Consider the following 19,051-nt stretch of genomic DNA (forward strand, 5'->3'; position numbering starts at 1 on the left):
CAAATCCTGGACCCTGCCACCTCGGAGATGCTGTAGGGTGCTCCCTGGTAGGCCGCGGACCTCCTTCCCCCTGGAGCCCCCTATCTATGAGCAGAGAGGCTATCTATGAGCAGAGGCTCAGCCCAAGCCCAGGCTTCAGCGAAACTTGCCTGCGTGGCTCTTGCCCTGGAGAGGTGGGGTCTCCCCAACTGTGAAATTCAAGGATCCTTTTCTGAAGGCCGTCTTCCATGTTGAGCTTCCTGCGGGAATGGCCCAGACCCTAATGCTTCCCTGCCTGTCATGCCTGCCCCGACGTCCCAGCAAAGGCAGGGTCTCCAGACAGCCAGCCCTAAGACAAGGTGGGGAGGAGGCCTCTACTGCCCTCTGGTGTCCACCCATCAACCAGATTGCAGAAGAGTCTGATGGCTCGGTGAGCAGCTCACTGCTAGAGAGGTAAGCTGTCCTTAACCCACTGTGTGACCTCAGGTATGCACCGCCCCTTCTCTGTCTCTAAGAGACAGAAAACACTAGTTCGGAAAGATACAGGCACCCCTAAGTTTACTGCAGCATTATCGACAATAGCCAAGATACGGAAGCAACCCAAGTGTCCATCAAGACTTGAGATGGATTTCTGCAAGGTGGTGTAGACAACGAGCCATAAAAAGGAATGACAGCTTGCCACTTGTGACAACACGGATGGACCTAGAGGGTATTGTGCTAAGGGACATCAGTCAGACAGCACGACACAAATACCATGTGCTTTCACCAGATGCGGAATCTAAACAGAACGGATGAAGAAGCAAAACAGGAACAGACTCACAAAGGCAGAGGACAAACTAGTTGTTGCCAGAGGGGAGGGGATAGGGAGATGGGCCAACGGGGGAAGGGGAGTGAGAGGTACAAGGTCCAGTTAGAAAATAAGTTAGTCACGGGGATGGGGGTACAGTCACACTATTGTAATAGCCTTGTAGGGGGACAGGTGATAACTACACTTAAGTGGCGAGCACAGCATCATGCATAGAATTGTGGAATCCCTGTGTCGTACACCTGAAATGAACAGGACATCGTTGGTCAACTCCGTCAATCGATCAATCGATCGACCAAGAGATAGGATCGAACCACAGAGCGCTGAGAAGGAGAAAGCCAGCCCCAAGCAAGTGAACAAGGAAGGATAGTCACAGGGGCAGGAGCAAAATGTCAGGGAACCAGAGGGTACCACCAAGGGCACGCTGGGAGCCCTGAGAAGCTGGGAAGGGGTGGGGGTGGGCGGAGTCCCAAAGGCGAGGCCCAGATAAGGCAAGAATGTTGGGTGAGGACAAACAACCGAGCCCCAAGATCCCGGTCAGAACTCACCAAGCGCCACTCTGAGCTCTCTCTCTTTGCTTCCCTGTCCTCTCCTGGTTTCCCCTAAATAGCTAAAGTAGGAAATCAAGGTATTCTCAACTGGATCCTACGCTCCAAAGGATATTATTGAGACGACTGGCGAAATTTGGAAGGGTTCTCGTGAGGAGATACGGCAATGGATCACGATTTTGCTGGTTAGACCAGTTTGGGAGGAAATTGCCCTTGTTTGTGTAAAATACAGACTAAAGAAAAATCATGTCATCAACTCACAAATGGAGGGGAGGAGATCTTTGTGCGATAGTTGCAAATTTCTCTAATTTTGAGATTGTTTCTACAATTAAAAATATTTTAATTCTAGAGTTTCTTTGTAAACACTGCACACATTCTTTGACTCCACGATTCAATTTTAGGATTTTATTCTATAAATATATCGGTATAAGTATGTATGTACCATGATATGTATGTATGTACAATATTTTGTATCATTATAAATATGTCAATGATATGAAGTATTGTCTACAATATCTACATGACAGAATTTTTTTACATTGCAAAAAATCAAACATTGGCTGTCCATCAATAGGAGAATGATAAAATAATTATGATAAACTCATGCAATGAATACTCTGCAACAATTAAAAAGAATGAATTTGGGGGACACCTGGGTAGCTCGGTCGGTTGAGCACCCAAATTTGGCTCAGGCCATTATCTCACAGTTTGTGGGTTCAAGCCCCGCCTCGGGCTCTGTGCTGACAGCTCAGAGCCTGGAGCCTGCTTCGGATTCTGTGTGTGTGTCTCTCTCTGCCCCTCCGCGACTCGTACTCTGTCTTTCTCGGTCTCTCAAAAATGAATAAATGTTAAAAAAAAATTTTTTTTGAAGAATGAATTGGGTCTATAGCAGTAGCAGTTAATATTTACCAAATATTCAGCATATGGCAGGTGTCATCCAAGCGCTTTATGTATATTGATTCAGAACCACCTACCATGTGGATCCCATTGCTATCCCCACCATGTAAACGGAGAAGTGAGCTCCCCGAGGGGGGTGGGGAATAACATGCCCAGGACATCACAGCTAGAAGGGAATACACCCAGTTGGGGGTCCAATCTTGCAGTTGGATCCAGAGTCTGTGTCCTTTCCCACAACCGCAGTAATTCCGGAACAATACACAAGACACCATTAGCAATAATTGCCTTTGGGGAGCGGGGTCAGGAGCAGAAACAGGGGCAAATCTGACTTTTCATTTTATGCCGTTTATGTCCTTTACCACGACTCTTTATCATGTATCACCAAGTATCACTACTGTGCATTTTTAAAAACCCACCCATTAAAATAAAGTATAAAAAATAACATTGAAAAAAACACCCTCCTGCCCTTAAGGAACTCACAGTCCCGATGCCAACTTTTAAAGGATTTACTCACTTTACAAGAAATAGCAAAATACTTGGTAAGGGAATGAAAAACGTAAGAACCGGCTCATGTGGGCTGTGGAAACTGGCTTATAAGTTGCAATTATTTCCAGGGTTTGCACCCCCCCCCACGCCCCCCCTCCCCCCACACACACCAGTTGATCATGTTTGGGGAGGGTTCCTATCCTAACGGAGCCCAAGCGCCTGAAATACCCAAATTCACTTGCGGTGCTTCGTGGGCACAGCCAGCCAGGTAACCAACCACTCTAACCGGGGTCGCAATGTGTGGCTTCTGAAAACTCCTTACGAATCATACCTAATGTGACTTCCCAGTGTTCCTACAAGGTTTAGTTTCCTCTTCTGTATGGAGACGATAGTATCTGTCCACCCAACTGCATCCATTCTGTATCTATTACTCATCCTACCCCCATTTTGCAGATAAGGAAACTGAGTTTCAAAGGTACCTCCTGGCGCAGGGGGCGGTGTACTTTTCGTTTCAGAATTTTTTAAGGATAAGAGAGACGGTGGAGGGGGGAGCGCTCTGATGCGCCCAACTCCGGAAGACAGCGGGAAGTTGGGAGCTTCCCTAATTGTCCCCGCGAGTTCCCAAGGACCGGCGGGGGCCGGGGCTGGTGGCGGCGCTTGGAACCGGAACTCGAAGCGTCCCTGAGCGCGCGCGCGGGGTCCTGGCGGGGAGGGTGCGGGGAGCTGGGAGGAGGGGTCCCCTCCACTGCGTCCTCCGAAGGCACCTCAGTCTGGTCTGCGCGCCCCGTCTGCTGACTCCGCCCCCAGCCGCGGCTGTGCGACCAGCGGGACTGTCCTCGGTAGGCACAGCCCCGGGTGCGCTCCCCGCGCGGGTCTCCTGGCGCTGTGGGCTTCCCGGCCCAGCCGCGCCCCGAGGCCGGGCAGGATGGAGGGCGGCCAGAGGCACAGGACCCGCGCGAGGAAGCCCAGGGCCCCCGGTCCGGCTTACCAGTTGGCATTCCCATTTATTAGGGGGTGGCTTTCGGTAAGGCTCTTTCCTGAGCCTCAGTTCGCCCACCGGTAAAGCCGGAGTAAATTGCGTTCGCCTGCAGAATTGGGATGGCAGTTCAAAGTCCCGCGCGCTCCGAGGGCGCGTTCAGAGAAGCGGGTCGTGGCGCCCAGAGCCGGGCCGCCGCAGCCGCGTCGCCCCGGCAGAGTCGCCGCAACTCCCGGTATGGGCTCAACCCCCTCCCCGCCGCCACCTTTGTCCCGGAGGGTGGCTTGGGGCGCGGAGTCGGGGGCGAGCCTCTGCACCTGCGCCTTCAGCGCCTGCGCCCTTCGCGCGGCACCCGGAGGCGCACCCGGAGCTGGGCGGGGCGGGGCGGGGCTCGGCCCTCGTGACCCAGGCGGGCCCCACCCGTCTGTGGTCCGAGCCCGGCCGCCCTTGCAGGTCAGGTGCCCCGTGCCCGGCGCCCCACGCCCTGCCTGGCCCCCTGCGCTCAACGCCCCGCCTGGCCCCGACTACACCGCCTCGCCCCAGTGTGCCCGGACCCGACACCCTGCCTTGTCGCCTTCTTTTCCCTCGCAGGACCGGAAAGAGCAGCCCCGGGGGCCGGGCCAGGGCCTGCACACCCCTAGAAAGGAGCCGGTGAGTGCCTTCAGAAGGGGGCATGTGGAGGCCGGTGTGGCGCCCAGGACTGGGGACTGGGTGTAGGGAGAGTCCGCGGTGATGTGTGCAGCCCCACCGGCCCCCAGCGGCTCCCAGGTCTTTGTCCTGGCTAGTGATGGGGGGGGGGGGGGCGCTCCGTTTCCACCGAACCCGGGCCTCCCTTTCCACCCTGATCAGACCCGCCTGGGTTCTCAGCCAGCCCGTTTTGGACAAAAGAGTGGTTTCACCCAGAGCCCTGCCGCGGGTCCGCGTGCCAGTGGGGCTGAGGCTGTGGTCAGCCCAGGAGACTCAAGGCTGGATGCCCAGGAGCCCGAGGCTAGCTGATCAAAGACTGACCTCTGCACTGTGGTGCCGATTTGGGGGCACAGAGCCGGGTGATGTTTCGCCATGGGAGAAGGGTCCTGGCCTCCTCTGGGCTCCTGCAAAGCCCCAGCTTTATCACAACCAAATCACCTTCTGTTTGCCAACAGCCCCCCTCCTCACCCACCCCCACCACGCATCCACCTGCTGCAGAGATGTGGGGAAGGGTCCGTGGGTGATGGACATTGTGTAGCCGGCCCTGGTCCCACTATGGGACATTAGCTCCTGGCCTGAGCTCAGCCTCCCATAAAAATCTACTAGAGCTCCGTAGACTTGGACCCCGGTTTCCTACTAACCTTAAGCAGATGTTGAAAACTCCATTTTCAGTTGGGTCGGGCTTTTACATTTTCTTTTTCTATGTGGTGTGTTTTGTAAAAATCTTCTTTCCTTCTGAGAGGTTGCAATGGTGGTGGGGGAGGTGAGGCCCACTAGCCCGTGGCAGGCACCGGTCATGGCTGCGGAGCCCACAGAGCTGAGGCCCAGGGAGGAGGCCAGCTGGTGCCTGAACTGAGACAGGAAGCCGGCTCCCGGCTCCTGGCCCTGTCGTCTCCCACAGCCTCGCCCTGGGACCTGTTCTTGCTGTGGACACTAGAGCTGAGGCTTCAGCCGGACATGCAGAACCCATGTCCGGGTATACATGAGGATTGCCAACGACTTCCCAGGGACCTGAGAGAGCAGAGAGGACGGGCAGGTGGGCAGGCAAAGCTAGAGTGCCACCCAGCGCGGTTGCTGCTGGGGCAACTTGTGCCTGGTGCCCCTTGAGCAGGGGTCGGGGGAAGCTTCTGGATGGAAATGCGCCACTTTGCAGCCGACGACGGCTGGGGCTTTGCTGGCTGCAAATGGACAGCAAGTCCTGCCCGTGGGAGTAACGACACCAGCCAGCGTGAGGGTGGTGCTGAGAGACAGACAAGGTTAACACGCGGGGCCCCCGAGTGGGCACCTCCACCTGCGCTCAGGAACGTGCCTGCACCTTTATCAGCAGACGCACCAGCTCAGCCTTGACCGTGAGTCAGGGAGCACTCCTGCCTTTGTTAGCTGGGCATTTGCCGAGAACCTTTGACTTGCTTTCCAGTTTTATTCGCTCAGGCGGGTGACCACTCCCAATCGCCATTGTGCTCCAAGGCTCCGAGGGCAGCTGACCCCAGAGGTGGTCAAGCCAAGTGTTGTGTGGGCGGAACCCCGGCCCGGACTTCCCTTTGATTTGGCCAGAACGTGAACTCAGTTCTTTAGCAGACAGAGACGGACACACCATCGAAATTCAGTGGTCTGCATCTGGGGTATCCACTTTATAAGACCCATTCCGCTGTCCTTGCAACTGGTCAACCTCCTTGCCCTAATGGCTTTTCTCCACTGTCACTCCGAACCGGTTCGGGAGGGCTAACGGTCTCAGAGATTAAGACTGATTAAATCCGAGCAGTGGGACGGGCAAAACTGAAAGCATTTCGTTTGGGAACCTCGTGACCAGGAGTGATCGGCTCTGAGACAGAACTAGGAGCCTGGTGGAATCCGCCCGCCCCAACACACGTGCCCTGGGAGGTCCCCCCCACCACCCCGCCCCTGCGTTAGCCTTCTGCCCTCATGCTTCCCCGTGACTGCTGCGGGTGGAGGGGTTTCGGGAGCAGATCGGGGTCGGGGTGAGCCAGCATGGTGTGTAGTGATGGGAGAGGAGATCGCTGGCTGAAAGGCCATCCCCTCCAATGAGCCCAGGGGGGGGGGGGGGGGGGGGGGGGGGGGAGGGGTCCCATGGCGTGGCTGTGTCTGGCTGAGGGACAGCCCACATCCGTGTCCCAGCCGGAGCCAAGCCAGGGCGGGTGCTTGGGACGACAGGGACTTGTGGGATGTGCGTTTTAAACGCTAAACTCAAATACACTCTCCGTTCAATTTAAGGTAACTTTTTAAACATAGTTTTCAAAAGGCATGAAAAGCCTCTCCATGTCATTAATTCACTACATGGGAAGATTCGGTCACAGTAGATAAAGACCCATGTCGTGGGCCACTGGCTCTCAATCCCTGGCCATGCTGGGAACACGCTCCCCTGGGGATCCACCCCCTGCCCCCCTCCCGCCACTGCCTCCCTACGGGCGAATCTGAACTTGAGACTTCGTCTTCCTTCCCTCCCCTCCCTGTACCCCTCTCCCCCCCACCCACCGGCTCCCCTGGAAGCTGGGTCCGAGCTGAACGTAAGCATCAGAGTAAAATCTTTCAGGTGACGTCGGACTGGGAGCGAAGCACCTGTTGTTGGTTTAGCTATGCCGGGTGTATGTTATTCAAAGTCTGTTATCACATCAGCTCTGGTTTTAGTAAACACCGCATAGCGAACAGAGGTCACTTCCCTTAATAACTCAGGGTCATGATTGGCACGTTCTGGAAGGTGTTAGGTCACACTTTCTGTAGAAGCAGGTGGGGCCACCGGCCACCCTCTGCCTGCTGGTCTCCCCTGTTCACATCTCAGCTGCTCCTGAGGCCTGACCCCCTCGGCAGGCACCCCCCTCACCACAGGTGCCCAGACCCACTGGGTCCAGCATGCATCTGGTCCCCCCGACCTTGGTGATCTTTGCTATCCAAGCTGGGAAACCAAGCCATCGTTACGAGCAAGAAGCTTCAGAAAGAAGGAACAGGTGGGGAAGGGGGCTTGGGGGAGACACGTCCCCAGCCTCTGGGGCTGAGGGGGCAACTCTTGACTAAGTAGTGGCCTCCCGTCCATCCGCTGACTGGCCACTGACCATGCTCTAAGATACTTAGGTGCGAAAAGGGTGCTAGTTTCCTTTTGTTTTGCTTTGCTGCCTCCCCCCTCGCCGTCTTCCAGGAAGCCCGGAATTGTGTCCCTTCAGAGAGGAGACAGAGTGGGAACTAGTCAGCTGACAGTCACAGCTCTCTCATCTGCTCTGAAAACAGAGCTTCAATGAATGTGCTTCTTATGATACAATTTTTTTTCAAAAATGGCAAAAAAAATAAAATAAAATAAACTTCAGTCATCTATCAAAAAAGAACTTTTTCATCCAGGTTTTTAAAAACCAGAAACTATGGGTTCTAGGGAAACAGCAGTGAATTTTGTTTTCACGTTTTCTTGTCCAAAATCTAAATTCAACCATAAGTGAATATAGTCTGAATGACTCTGGCATATCAGGGCGACTTCTGGATGCACCATTCACAGCCAGCATTGTGCTTGAGGGTGGAAGTACTGAGGGTTTGGTGCAAAAAAAATTTTAAGAAATTGGGGTGCCTGGGTGGCTCCGTTGGTTGAGTGTCTGACTTCAGCTCAGGTCATGTTCTCGCGATTCACGAGTTCGAGCCCCGCATCGGGCTCTGTGCTGACAGCTCGGAGCCTGGAGCCTGCTTCGGATTCTGTGTCTCCCTCTCCGTCCCCCTCTCCGTCCCCCTCTCCGTCCTCCTCTCCGCTTGCGCTCTGTCTCTCAAAAATGAGTAAACGTTAAAACATTTTTTTAATTAGTAAATTATTTTTCACCAATTTAAGGCACAAGTCAGGGAATATTTTAGTTGAGCGCCATAGGACCTCTGAGGAAATTTTCATTTTAGATGCTGCCTGGGTGATGGTCACGTGTCATAATTAACCCCCTGTGAAACAACTCAGAGTCCATTTCTATCCTGTCTTATTCCAGGTGTGATCCTGACAGGCAGAGATGGGGAAAAAACTGGATCTTTCCAAGCTCACGGACGACGAGGCCAAGCACATCTGGGAAGTGGTTCAGCGGGACTTTGATCTGAGAAGGAAAGAAGAGGAAAGGCTGGGGTGAGTGTATGAGGCCGAGCCCGTCCCTCCGGTGTCCCCTGGAAGGGGGGGCTCCCCGGACGCTGGGGGTGAGCAGACAGCAGGATGCTCGGGGGGCAGGACACCGGATGGGAAGCCGGACGCTGGGAAACGTCCTGCTGTCTGGGCTCAGTTTCCTCATAATTAAAGTGAGGGGATCCGACTCCCCAGCCTGCATTCCGGTGCGTCCCACTGTGCCCTGAATACTTTTAGTTCATCCTGGTCCAGCTTCGGGTCCCGTCTCCTGAGCCAGGAGATGCTTCAACCGTGGCAGGGCGAGGTGAAGGTGATAAAATACGGAAACACCCGGATGTCAGGCTGGAGGGGTTTTAGCATCGAGACTGAGTTTGTCTCTCTTTCCAGTGTGTTGGGGGGGGACCCCATCCCCCAATGGGTGGCCATGGACTGAGCCAACACCATCTGCCATTATCTACTCCTCCCCCACCTCTAAGGCTTAGCTGTGCTGTGTGCTCGCTTACGAGACTTTCCTGGTGTCCGTGTGGCTGAAAGGCCTGTCGAGGGGACACGGGGGCAAGGACTCCTGGCGAGGGGGGAGCAAGAACGTGTCTGAGAGAGCAGCGCAGGCAGGGGCAAGGCCGCAACGAGAGCCGGCTTCTGCCCTGCGAGCTGTGGGCCCCCGGGCTCTGTGCTGTCCAAGCGTGCCGGCCAAATGTACCGGGAGGGCAGAACCAGCCAGTCTGCCCACGACTGCAAGTGGGGGTGACGAGGGCGACTTGTGGCCTGAGTGACCCGGAAGGTGCAGCGAGGTGGAGCAGGTCTGGGGGAAACCAGGAGAGGGTTCGGACACGGGGGTTAGGTTGCCTGTCGGATGCCCGGCGGACAAGAGGGCTCCACGGGTGCTGGCCGCGAGCCCGGAAGGGACGGTGGCATTGTCACTGGTAGATGATATTCAATCCGTTTCCTGGGGCCGCTACAGTCGCCACAAGTCTAGTGGCTTCAAATGCACAAATGTCCCGCGGTTCTGGAGGCCAGAAGTCTTCCAGTCAAGGTGTCGGCGGCTTTGCGTTCCTTCTAGAAGCTCCAGGGGAGAGTCTGTGTCCTTGCCTTTTCCGGCTTCCCGAGCCCCCTCCCCCCAGCCCTGCCTGTCTTCAGGACCTTCATCACGGCGTCTTCCACAGCCCCCGACTCTGCTCTCCTCCCCTTCTCCCTCTGTCCCTTATACAGACCCGTGACGACACAGGGCCCACCCAGGTAATCCAGGGTAACCTCCCGCCTAAGATCCTTAACTTGGCATGGCCTCTTTTGCCATGTGAGGTGACATTGTTTACACCCGGGAACCAGGAACGTGACATTTTTCATGCGGGAGAAGCATTATTCAGCTGCCCCCGGTGTTTAGGCACCAGACAGGAGGAGACCCCGCAGGAGGGGATCCAGAGAGGAAGGCAGGGCCCCCGAGATGACAGAGACAGACCGGGGCTGGGAGGAACTCTAGGTCCGGACACGGGACAAAGGCCACGAGAAACAGACAAGGCACAAACAGAAACAAGCGTGTTTCTGATCGGCGCCCCCAGGGTCTGTGGGGAGGGGTCCGGGTCAGTGCTGCCCAGGCTTCCAGCTGTTTCTCTGTGCAGCCCCCTGCCCCCCATCCTGCCCTGGGCTCCCGGGTCACCCCCTGGGCTTTTGTCGCTAAGACACTTCCACCCTGCTGGCCTCCAGGGATTGTCAGCCGCTCACCCACCCACATGAGACCTGACACCGGGGCCCATGGCCAGCCTTGACCTGACCCGACTTCCAGGTACCAAGCAGGGGTCAGAGCTTTGCACCCACCTGCCCCAGCCCGGCCGCCTGGCTCTGCCGAGGCCCTCGATGCCTATGCCAGCAAAACCGGCCCAGCCTTTCCCGTTCACAGCACCCTCTTCCCCGGGGAGGGACCAAACGCTGCCTCCAGGCAGCTCAGCTGTTGGCAACTTTTATTTTAAATGTGTACAGAAACACAGATAAATGGGACAGGAGGGGAGCCCAGCTCCCCAGGGAGCAGAGGGAGGACCCTGCAGGCCAGGTCTCAAGAGGCACCCCCTTTCCCAGAGACCCATGAGCTGGGCAGCTCCTCCTTCATCTAGACGGCTGAGGTGGGTTTTGCAGAAATCCCTGTTTCTTGCACAAAGGTGAGTCCCTTCTGACATCCGTCCTTCCTTATCTTCCTACTCCTTTGGTCATTTCACATTGCAAAGAGGAAACGGGCCCGGGGACCTCTCCACACTGTCGGAACCAGAAGGCTCCTACAAGGATGTGGGCTGTGTCACCCCCTCTCCGGCGCACAGCCTGTAGCTCAGGCCAGGTCCCCGGGCCAGTTATGGTCAGGGCAACCTCCTGTCTCCTCGTCAGGAGGTGCCCAAAGCCGTCTGCTCAGAAAGGGCCAGGGTGGGGAGTGGGAGGCAGGGCGTGTTGGGGGACTGGCCCGTTCTGCCGTGTCTACTCCGTCTGCCTTGTGGTTGGGGACGGGCTTCTTAAACATCCCTCATCAGACATCAGACAGGGAGAGGTTGTACGGGGAACGTTAATGCAGCGGGAGGTTGTGTCTCTCCCAGAAATGCAAGCATGCAGCGGTGTGGAAAGTTTGTGTCCAAGTAACATTAGGTCAAGGGCAGGGACGCCCAAATGGCACTACCATGGCCGGATCTAGCAGGTGATCACGTTTGGGAAGTAAAGAGTCGTTTCAGGGGGTGCAGGGAGGGAAGGGTTTTTACATTTCTTATCACATTTGATGGTTTTGCCTCAAATACAAAATTAGGATGTTAATGCAAAAGCAGGATGTTCACAGCATTGTTAAACATGCCACAAAGAGTAAATCTGCTTCTGTCCGTGAGGAACCTTTCCTCCAGTGTCCCCTGACCCCGGGGTGCCGCAGGACCCAGGCGTGAGGTCTCGAGGCAGGTAGACGTGATGAGCACCATGAGGTCAGAACCCATGGGTTCGAGTTCTGTCCAGACGGGCAATTCTGCTTAGAAATGCTACAAGCAGCACAGCGTAAACACTCTGGGTTCCCGACGCCGGGACTCGTTCTACAGAGCCGTTAGCTAACATGCCTCACTCCCGTTCTCTGATCTGTGAATCAGTCGTGGGCCGAGCTGAGAAACCAGTCCTCCAATGACCACCAGGTGGGTGGCAGCTCGGGGGTCGCTCAGATGGGTTTCTGATGTCTTTGCCATTCTCCCAAAGAGATGCCGGCTGGACGGACGGCAGAGCTGGAGGAACCCGCCACAGGGGCTGACAGAACAGAGCTCATGGGGGAAGAATTATGAAACCAAGAAACAGGCATGTTCGCTAAAGGGAAAGAATTCTCCTGCCCTGAATGTGCCTCAGGTGGGCACAGTGTGTGGGCCTGATTCCCCAGGAGCAGACCTGCCAAGGGGCGCTTTGCTAAACAAGCAGTCCACCGAATAGACCAATTTGAAGACAACAGCAAGAATATTTCTTTCGATATTTACAAGTTAATGGAAACGTGTGCAGACCTGTCCCCAGACGTGGGAGTACCAACCCGTTGTAGAGGATGCTGGGGCAGGGCCTGGCTGAAGATCCCCGATATGGGGAGGACGAAGTCCACGTGGCTGTGAGACTGGTTTCAGTAACACCCACAGGTAGTAGAGTGTCCCCCAAACACTGAAGCCCCTGGTCTCTCGCTGGGCCTGACCCTCCCCAGCCTGTGGTGAGGACACTCACAGCCCCGTGGGGAAGACAGAGCCCGTCCCAGCTGTGAGAGGCAAGGGGTGAAGGACTTTGGCCGCTGCCTCAGCCCGAAGCTCCTGAGGTGGCCTTCCAAATAGACGACACAGATGGCTTCCCTCAGAATCGACTAGAAGGAAGGTGGAGGCCACGCCATCTTTGACTTAGCCGCAGGCACACAGAAGTCGCCCCCTGAGGGTGGCGTGTGGGACCAGGGACTGGGGAGGGCCATGTTTACCATACAGGGTGAGGGTGGCCTGTTATTCCTGGCTTCCCTTCAGGATGTGCTGCTGCACCCCAAAGAGTGGGAAATTCAAAGATATACAAAATCAGGGTGTTCACGCCATTGGCATCAGAAAGGTGCTTTAGGATAGATTTCACATACTACCTGTTTCCTACCATCGAGTCCTGAGCGTTGGGCTGTAACGAGGATGTGTGTCTTCCTGTGGATGAACTTTGAGCCTTCAAACATGGCGGACGCTCGTGTGAGACAACGGCCCCCCTTACGCTAAGTCTGCTACCTGGGGCAGGGCTTGGGCCGTGAGCCTTCATGACTGTCACGGAGACAAAACTTAGAATTATCTCAGTGTCACCGAGGAGTGTTTGGTAGTGTGCTCTTTCCGATCATTTTTTTTTTTTAATTAGTAAAGTGGAAATAAAAATTCTTTCTTAACACGATAAAAATATCCCCCAAAGGATAGCCATCAGCTATTCCTTGGCACCTTGGCCAGGGGTCTAACCAGCATCTCTAATCCAGCGTGCCTAAGGCAGGTCTCGATTCACCCAAGGCCCCCACTTCCCCATCTCGGAAACAGCCTGGTTGCTGAGGTCTGGTGCCCAGGGATCACGGTTGGCTCCTTCCCCTCATCCCACGTTCCGTGCCTCAGCAAGCCCTGTTGGCTCAGCCCTCAAGATCAATCCCAGCTGTGGCTCACCAGCCACACAGCCAACCCAGTTCATGCCACACTACCTCTGCTGGACGTCTCCCCTCCGCCCTCCCTGCCCTGTCGGCTTTCTCTCTCTGGCCCCCAGGAAGCTCCTTTCCTCCTATTGCTGCCTCCCTCACATCCCTTCTCCGATGTCACCTCCTCAGAGAGGCCTCCCTGGATTGCCCTTTCTAAAATAGCCACCACCCGCCCAGTGCCACCTCTTTCTGCGTAGCCTCCTGGATCTCCCTCCACAGCACTTAGGGCCGGTCTGAATCCATATGAGTCACGTACTTGTTGAGTTAGAGTTGGCCTCCCCACCCACGTCTCAGCCCAGGGAGGGCTCTATTTTGTCACTAGCGCCCAGCACAGTACCTGACCACGGAAGGACTCAAAAGCTGTCTTTGCGCACGGATCATTATGAATGTGCACTGAGTTACATCGGTTACTCCCCGGACAAGCCTGCCATGCGGCTCTTACTATTATCCCCGTTCGCAGGGGAGGACACTGGGAATGGGCCAGGTCTCCCGGCTGTGAAGAATGTCCGGGAATCTTTAGCCATGGGAATATCGGGGGGAGGGGACGTCTTGCTGGGTGTCGGTCTGTACCATCAGTCCTCTTCGTGTTCGCCGTTTGTTCTCGTTACTCCGGTGTTGAGAACATTAGCTACAGGAAAGATACACGTTATTTTTTGATGTCGCATCAGTACAGAGTAGTAAACCTCCAGATAGTGGCCCCGCTCTTTGGCTCGCTCCATCTGGGGAAGAGCCAGTCCTGTGGACACGCGCGTCCTGGACCCCACGGATGCGCGCAGGGGAGAGGATGGCGAGCCTGCGTGTGGCATCCGGAGCCCGCACTCCCTGCCGGAGAGCCTGCTGTCTGCTGTGCTCCTATGAGGACCTTCCCGCAGATCCGCCCGGAGTGGCCTCGCAGCTGTGTCCGGGGTGGGAAGGGTTGGGTAATCCGAAAGCCCTGGGGGCACAAGAGTGCTCAGCACAGTGACTCATGCCCCTGGGCGAGGACAGAGCTTACCTAAATAGAACACCCTGTTTCAAAGGGCACAGCCCGAAAATCAAATATTAGGCCTGCGAACGTTCCCCAGGAAGGCAAACAGGTGGGGTTGTGGATTGCTGTTTCCGCAAACAGACCAGGGCTCCTGAGATCCTCTCTGAAAGTTCTCCCTGCGTGAGACGTGAGCTTTCGTGGCTCGCTTTGGAGATACTGCCACGAAGGAACGTGAAGTGTGCCCCCAGCCGGGCCCCCTGGCACCCCAGACCGACCGAGACCACTGCCGAGACTCCCATGACGTGACACTCGGGGCCCGTGGCTCACGCAGCCGCAAGGATTTCCTCCTCGTCCTGTTGGTCGTCCTGTGGCCGCTCTCTTCCAAGGACTGCACGGGACGTTAGCAAGTTTCTGTTCTCGTTCCCTATCATTCCCGATACCCCTTCCCATAATCGGGACTTTAGAGCCCCGTATCCGTTCTTTAGTTACCGTTGCACAATACGGTCTCTTTCCTCAGTTGTGTGGGACGGTCACGCTGCGTTTGGGCGCCACACCTTCAAGAATTTCGCCTCTTGAGTCTGCGACTCAATGGTGCCTTCGGGCCCCCACGCCCCATTCTTAGGGTCACCCCTGGGACCCGTCTCTCCGTGGGGGGCACGTCTGCAGGTTACGTTCTCCGGAGAGGCGTGGCCCGTGGAACTGGCGATCGGGAATCTCTCAGCCGGGAGGGAGACCTCTGCTCACACTTCCCCTTTGGAATTTTGGTGGGATAACGCCCTCCCCCGCCAAAGACGCCCACGTGCTGATCCCCCGAATCCGTGAGCGTGTCCGGCCGGGTGCCAAAGGAAGATTAGGTTGCAGAGGCCATTAAGGCCTCTAATCAGCTGGCCTGGACCTGGGGAGACGGTCCTGGATGACCCGCATGGCCCAGGGTGATCAGAAGGGGGCCGGCAGGTGGAAGGAAGGGAGGCAGGACAGCACAAGAGCCAGATGCTCCGCCGTGGGGAGGAGCCCCCCTGCCACACGGGCTCTGAAGGTGGAGGACGGGGCCGCGGGCCCGCGACGTGCCCTCTGGACGCTGGAAAGAGCACAAGAACAGATTCTCCCCCAGGGCCTCCCGGAAGGATTCCGTGCTGCCAACAGCCTGATTTGGGCCCAGTGACACCCACGTCAGGCTTCTGACCTTCGGAGCCATCAAATGAAGAGAAGGTGTTATTTTAAGCCACGAGATGTGTGGGAATTTGCGACAGCAGCAACAGGAAGCTGGCCCATTGCTGCTAGCTCGCTCTCTCTCTCTCTCTCTCTCTCTCTCTCTCGGCCTTGCAGAGAAGCCACCTGCCAGCCCGCCCACGTTCCCCGAGAGCGAACCCGCTTTGTAGGAACCGAGCGGTGCCGGCAACCTGCCCCTGTGTGGTCTACAGGCCAGCAACTCCTGACCTGAAGGCCCGGATCCTCCTTGTCTCCTGGCCGGGAGACTTGCGTGTTCTTCCAGTGATCACTGTCTCCGCAGCTTGGTCAGGACTCACAGACAACCAAGCCGTGCCCAGAAAAGCAGTCCGTTTAGTACCCGTCCAAGATTGCCCGTGAGTCCCCACCGCTGGGGCAGGAGATGGCTTCAGCCTGTCGGTTTCCAGTTTCCGAGACTCTGCTCACTTACACGGACGGACTCTTCGCGGCTCAGTCTTCTCCTTCCGAGTCCCGCATCCCCACAGCCCCTGCTTGTGGCCAGGGCAGCGGTGGGTGTGGGGGGAGCGGCTCCTGGCCCCCAGGGTGACAGCGCTGCTGGGGTCTCGACTCCGCCCACTGTCTCCTGGCTCCTTGCTGGTCCCTGTGACGGAGTGGAGGGTCAGGTCTGCTTCCAGGATCAGGACCATCACTCGTGTGTGAATTGTCCCAGCGTCGGGCACAGCTGGCACCCGCTGCTGAGATCCCCGATCCCAGCCATCAACCCCTCTCCGCCCCCGCCCCCAGACTGCCAGTCCCCTGGTCCCTCAGCACCTCATGCCACCCTGCAGGGACACAGGCTAAGGACCGCCCGGCCCAAGAGGCAGAGAGCAGAGCACTGGTCCGAGCCCATCCCTCTTTTAGTGGCTGCTGTGGGACGTTGGTGCTGTGGCCACAGTGTGCTCCTCCCTAGCGGACCTGGAGGGCGCACCACCAGCCCCTGGGTCCTGGCTGTCCCCGGTACTCACACATTTCCACCACACTCCCCTCCGGACTCCCCCCGAGAGGAGGAGAGCAAGGACAGATAGTGCTGACCTCTTTGCGTCACCTCCAGCCCTTCTCCCTTCCATGCCCGGTCATTGCCAAGAGGGGACTTCCCTTCCCTGCCCTGTCTTGAAAGGGCTTTCCTTGCACCAGACCCCCCCCTCCACCTTGTCCTCAGAGGACCCTCAGCCTGTCTTGCAGAGAGCATTTGATGTTGGTGTCTCAGAGGGGGCTGGAAGTAGGCTGTGGGCTTCTGGTCCCCAGACACCCCTCTGCTAATCTCCTCCTCCATCCATCCCTGTTTCCACCTCTGCCCTCCTCCTCCTCGTTCCCGTCCCTTTAGCCCTTTTCTCTGCGTCTGGGGCAGCAAACTTGCTTCCAAGTCCGCCGTTCTCAAGTACTTTGGCCTCAGGGTCCCCTTTACATTCTTAAATTATAGAGAAACCCCCAAGAGCTTCTGTTCATGTGGGTTATTCATGTCAATATTTACCCTATCAGAAATTGAAACCAGACATTTAAAAAATATTCATTCATTCGCTTAAATAACAACAGTAAACCCCGTATGTGTTAACATAAATAACATTTTTTATGAACAGTAACTTTTTCCATAGCAAATGAGAAGTCTGGCACGTTCTATATTTTAAAAATTTTTTTTAATGTTTATTTTTTGAGAGAGAGAGAGAGAGAGACAGAGCACGAGTGGGAGAGGGGCAGAGAAAGAGGGAGACACAGAATCTGAAACAGGCTCCAGGCTCTGAGCTGTCAGCACGGAGCCCAGTGTGGGGCTCGAACCCACCAGCCGTGAGATCATGACCTGAGCCGAAGTCGGACGCTCAACCGACTGAGCCACCCAGGTGCCCCTGGCATGTTCTATATTTTTGGAAATCCCTTCAGTGTCTGGTGTAAAAGGAGATGGTTGGATTCTCATATCTGCTTCTGTTTTCAGTGCATTGTAGAATGTTGTCTTGGCTGAGGAATTTGAAGAAAATCTGGCCTCCTCCAAATGTAGAGTTGGAAAAAAGAGGGGTGTTTCAATAGCCAGATGATTATGAACATTGTGTTTTGATTCTACATGGAAACACAACAAATGGGTAATTTAAAAAAAAAAATTTTAAGGTTTATTTATTTTTGAGAGAGAGAATAGCAGAGGGGCAGAAAGAGAGGGAGACACAGAATCAGAAGCAGGTTCCAGGGTCTAAGCTGTCAGCACAGAGCCCGACACGGGCCTCGAACCCGTGAACCACGAGACGATGACCTGAGCCGAAGTCGGACGCTCAACTGACTGAGCCACCCAGGAGCCCCACAACTCGTAATTTCTGAAAGGAGGTTGCACGGTGGAATCTGAAACCATATCAGTGAACTTTTCCCTCCCTTTTACATTAAAATCCATTGGTCTGTCTTGCACTCAAAGTGAATCTTTTATCCACGTGTAGTTTTCCTGCGCAGTATGCAGCTTCTGGTGACACATCTCATTATATACCCAAAGGAATCACATTGACTCCGTCACCACTGATGTCATCAGCAACCTCTGAAAAAACATTAGCAAAAATAAATAAATAAATAAACATTAGCGTTGGCCACCATCAAACTCATGGCGGCAGACATAAATCTCCCAAGATCCTTCTTTGTGCTTGAAAGCTTGAATTTTGTCATTGGCCACAAAGACTGTCACTTGTTTCCTCGAGGTGACGGGCTCCCTCTGTTCATTCCTAAGACGATGTCTGGCGAACGCCCAAGTCAGAATAGTTTCTCTTTCAGTTGTTCTTTTAAGTAAAAGTGATGTCCCGTGAAAAAAGCTTCTAGCTCCCGTCGGAAGCCCGGCGAGTGCCTGCTTCCCCTCATCAGGACCTTGGTGGTGTTTCAGGATGTAGCAGAAACGCTTCCTGTGTGTGCGTCCCGTCTCTCCATTCATGCAGAATATTAAAAAGACACGTGCTCAAGGGTCAAGGTGTAATTAGTTGAATACCTGTCATTGTAGCATCGAGCACCTGCCTTTCATCAGGACACACTTCATCAAAGACATGCTCTCCTCTACTTCTGTGACAAAGACTGGAATGGCAATTTGTACAGTTTGTCCCTCTGCCTTGACTCATGCTGAGGTCCTAGCTGTTTGGCCATCATTGCTTTTCTGCCGCCACTGCAGGCGTCAGAGAGCAAACAAGAGGAATAGCATTTCAGCATCATTACTAAAATAATTTTGGCCTTGTGAACCCTTTGAAAGGGTCTTGGGTACTTCCAGAGGCTCCCGGACCCCGCCTTGAGGGCCACCGGTCGAAATCTTTGGGCTTCGTAAGCTCCGGTGGTAATTCTGTCCGTCTTCCTCCCCCCTGTCCGTCTTCATTCCTTCCCATCTTTATTTTGGCCGTCTCTTCCCCACCTCGGTGAACACAGCCTGTGGTCTTTCCATCTCAGCCTGGTTCCTTCTTTATCCCCTCCTCTCTCTCAATCCCAGTGAACGTGCCAAACACACTTGTTTCAAGTTGTCTTCTGTTTCCGACAGTCGCACTCAGGGTGTCTTTTCTTCCTGACGGTGACTTAGACTTACGTCTGCCGAGGCACCCACAGTGGAGGGACATCTGGTCAACCCCGTGTTTGCAATGAGCATCCTGTGTGCGATGGCCTGGCCCTGCCCACCTCCTCCCTGTGCAGCTCCAGGTCAGGGTGATTGCCCTGCAGCCGGCAGGAGCCATCTGGGGTCACTGTGCTGGACCAGCATGGGCTCTCCCCTTCTCTCCT

The 19,051-nt window shown here is 55.4% G+C and overlaps 1 protein-coding gene across 3 annotated transcripts in view; it reads left to right on the forward strand.

The window, feature by feature from the left end:
• The first annotated feature begins 4,104 nt into the window (after nt 1-4,104).
• MLPH (melanophilin) overlaps nt 4,105-19,051 on the forward strand; it is a 43,536-nt gene continuing 28,589 nt past the window's right edge. For 2 of the 3 annotated variants that reach the window (XM_023257818.2, XM_023257819.2), the window contains exons 1-2: nt 4,105-4,342; nt 8,344-8,474. In XM_023257818.2, coding sequence (XP_023113586.2) covers nt 8,365-8,474 — 110 coding nt within the window. In that variant the 5' untranslated portion in view covers nt 4,105-4,342; nt 8,344-8,364. 3 annotated transcript variants of the gene reach the window in all.

This window comes from Felis catus, chromosome C1 (assembly GCF_018350175.1).
Source record: "Felis catus isolate Fca126 chromosome C1, F.catus_Fca126_mat1.0, whole genome shotgun sequence".
Taxonomy (NCBI): domain Eukaryota; kingdom Metazoa; phylum Chordata; class Mammalia; order Carnivora; family Felidae; genus Felis; species Felis catus.